This window comes from Haematobia irritans, chromosome 5 (genome assembly GCF_050003625.1).
Source record: "Haematobia irritans isolate KBUSLIRL chromosome 5, ASM5000362v1, whole genome shotgun sequence".
NCBI lineage: Eukaryota > Metazoa > Arthropoda > Insecta > Diptera > Muscidae > Haematobia > Haematobia irritans.
This window is the reverse complement of record NC_134401.1, coordinates 167,669,867-167,673,451: the sequence shown is the minus strand read 5'-3', so window position 1 is coordinate 167,673,451 and position 3,585 is coordinate 167,669,867. Positions and strand designations below refer to the sequence as shown.

The following is a 3,585-nucleotide window of genomic DNA, read 5'->3' as shown; positions in this document are numbered from 1 at the left end:
ATAGCTCAATACAATTCAAGAAAAATTCAAAATAATTAATTTAAAAAATAGGAGAAACCGCTTTAAACATCCTGCCTCCCTTGGCCTAAAAGGGCAAAATTACAAAAATCGTTGAAGTTGGGATAGTGCACGCAATGCGACTTCCAAACACCGTTGTGGATTCTCGGAAGATATATTAGCTTTAACCTCTGGTCGTCGTGTAGTTTCCATTGGATTTGACCTCTCCGATTCAGGAATACGCGCTTTGGGACGTCCCACCTGCCGCTGTCGATTAGAACGTCTAACTGGATTACTTCGTCTGGTTCGAGGATAAATTCTTCGTTGAAGTGGCTCATGGAGCAATGTATGATGTTCTTTTCCACATCGTTGACAGACATCTGGTGAATTACACTGTATTGTTTTATGTGATCTGGCCAAGCAGTTAACGCAGTATTCATGACGAACAACAGCACGACGACGATCTGTTATGGACATGTTCAAAAATTTCCTGCAATATCTAAGAGAGTGATATTTTTTACAAACCAGGCACTGGTTGAATTTTGAACTTCTGCGATCCCTGGAGAAGAAAAAGATGGATTGTTTGGTAGTCAATTTGATATTTGTATTGTATAGCTTAGGGTCAAAGGGGGGCAAAAAGTAAAAAAAAAAACGTTTTTATTTTTAGGGGTTGTTTGGTAAAACGCAAAGTTTAGCTATAGCTCTCGTTACCGTCCCGTTTTTAGTTCTCACATCCGCTACTCGCACAAGGCCGTCCGAACCGGGATAAAGTTTTTTAATGCGACCCAAACGCCATTCACATGGTGGTAAGGAATCATCGTGAATTATCACTAGTTGCCCCACACTTACATTTTTTTCTTGTTGTTGCCATTTATATCTATTCTGCAATTCTTTAATGTACTCATCCTTCCACCTACGAGCGAATTGATGTTGAAGTGATTTGAGTTTATCCCATTTGTCTGCGAGAGGAAGAGAATCATCAGAGACTTCTGGCATTGCCATAAGAGGGGCACCACGCAAAAAGTGTCCTGGAGTTAAAGCTAACAACTCCAAGGGGTCGTCGGTCATTGGCGAGAGGGGGCGAGAATTTAATACAGCTTCTATTCGCACTAATAGGGTACAAAACTCTTCGAACGTGTATTTTGTATTTTGGGCAATTTTTCGAAAGTGCATTTTAAAGGATTTAACACCAGCCTCCCAAATACCTCCCATGTGTGGTGCATTGGGTGGTATGAATGACCAGTGAAACCCGTGGGCAGTGTATTTTTCTACAATATCCTTGGCAGAGTTTTTAAGAAATAGAAGATATTCATTATGAAACGCACGATCAGCTCCGATAAAATTAGTGCCATTATCGGACATGAGTTTCTGAGGAAGTCCCCGTCTACCTACAAATCTTACGAAGGCAGCTCGAAATGAAGAGGTTGTCAGGTCAGAACAAAGTTCAAGATGTATGGATTTGGTCGAAAAGCAAATAAAAATACATACGTAGCCCTTCATGTAGGTAGCTTGACGAAGACGAGAAACTTTTATCTGAAAGGGTCCAGCAAAATCTAAGCCCGTTACAGAAAATGGGAGCGAGAATTTACTTCGTTCCTGAGGTAATGCAGCCATAAGTTGGGATTGGAGACGCTGCTTGTAGACTACGCATGTCTTACAATGATGTATACACTTTTTTATTGCCGAACGAAGTCTAGAAACATAGTATTCACTGCGAATTGTTCGAATCATCAGATTATGTTCGGCGTGCATCAGAAGTGTATGAGAGAATTGAATCAATAACGAACAATACTTAGATTTCACGGGTAAAATTATTGGGTGGCGTTCGTTATAAGGAAGATCTGCATTAGAAATTCTTCCGGATGTGCGTAACACGCCGTTTTTGTCTATAAATGGATTAAGAGTATATAGCGGGCTCTTTTTACTGATAGACTTTGATGCCATCAGCAAATTGTACTCATTGCCATAATACTGTTTCTGTGACAACATAATGAGAAGATTTTTAGCATAAATGAACTCAAAATGAGATATAACATCAGGGAACAGAGGATTCGTGTTAAGCCTTTTCTTGCTCACTCGATAATAGAAACGTAGGACATAGCATATAACGCGGATTCCCCGATCCCATCTAGAAAATCTTTCTAAAGGATCAAAGGCTTCAAGAGTTGTGTGAAAAGAAATAATTTTCCTTTTCTCCGGAGGGTCGCCCATAGTCGCTGATGATTTCGGCCATTCCTCCGGGGGCAGTACAAGCCAGGTTGGTCCATTCCACCACAGAGAATTAGAAGCAAGTTCTTCAGTGTTGCATCCCCGGGAGCCTAAGTCAGCTGGGTTATCAGCAGACCTTATATGACGCCACTGCACATTGCCAACATTTCGTATTATTTCCGCTGTCCTATTTGCAATGTAAGTCTTCCACGTAGTTGGTGATTTCTCTAACCACCCAATGACAATCGATGAATCACACCACAGGTGTAATTCATACTTTTGAATGGGAAGATGTGAAGTAATTTTTTTTACTAACCTTGAAAGTAGAACTGCGCCGCAGAGTTCGAGCCTAGGTAAAGTGATCGGTTCTAGGGGGGCAACTTTGGTCTTAGACACCAATAAATTCGATTTAACGGATTCGCAGTTTTGGACTCGCAAATATATAACCGCACAATAAGCCTTCTCGGAGGCGTCACAAAATCCGTGAATCTGAGTTGGGAAAAGGGGAGCAAATTCTAACCATCGAGGTATTTGAATGTTGGGAATAAGATGAATGTCTTCTACTAGTTGATTCCATTTGAGCAATGTATGCGGTTTGAGGCATTCGTCCCATTTCGTTCCTTCCAACCAGAGTTGTTGAAGGAGAATTTTCGAGCGAATAATGATAGGGGAAATCCACCCAGCCGGATCGAAGATCCTTGAAACAATAGAGAGAATCTTTCTGGTCCTTCGAACCTTTATTGAACACAGCTAAATGGTTTGCCCTCTAAAATAAATATTTCTAATATCACGACAACCCTATTTAATTTGACAGCTCGCCAAATACGAATTTTCAACAAAGCAGAACTAATATTGATAATTTAAGCAAACACATTTCATGCTTCATTAATTTGGACAATTAATTGGTGCTAAAACAATACAGGATATACTTCTCTCCTGACAGTATTTTGCATACTGCAAACTTGCATCAAAGATAGTAATAAGAAAAACAAAATAAGACGAAATCCGTAAAGATCGCCACTTGGAATATACATGACCATTCCAGAACACGTGTGGCCAACGGTACTTTATATTGGTCACAAGTACAGATCAACAAAAAGATCATAAGACACATGGTTAAGTCAACCACAGGTATATGGAGACCATAGGTAACATTTCTAGATTTGCCACACAAAATTGTGTTTTTGGTTAGAATCTCACATGTCAAATAATTTAACAAACTTTTACATTACTTGTAGAACGCCAATTCCATCAATGATTACTGCGTTGTAAGTACACAGCTTGTAATTGAGAATAATTCGTAAACTCTCTGGAAGAGATCCCCTACGACAATCATCAAGTACACAAGGCAAAAACCTCAGGTACACGAGTTGTCACCAA

At 39.9% G+C, this 3,585-nt stretch overlaps 1 protein-coding gene across 1 annotated transcript; it reads right to left on the bottom strand.

Moving 5' to 3' along the window:
• Positions 1 to 660: 660 nt before the first annotated feature.
• Positions 661 to 2,818, bottom strand: LOC142240163 (uncharacterized). Its single transcript, XM_075311867.1, has 2 exons — positions 2,726 to 2,818; positions 661 to 2,694 (listed from the first exon to the last, which is right to left on the bottom strand). Exons 1-2 carry the CDS (start codon positions 2,816 to 2,818, stop codon positions 661 to 663), a joined length of 2,127 nt encoding a protein of 708 aa, XP_075167982.1.
• Between the last annotated feature and the right edge of the window lie 767 nt (positions 2,819 to 3,585).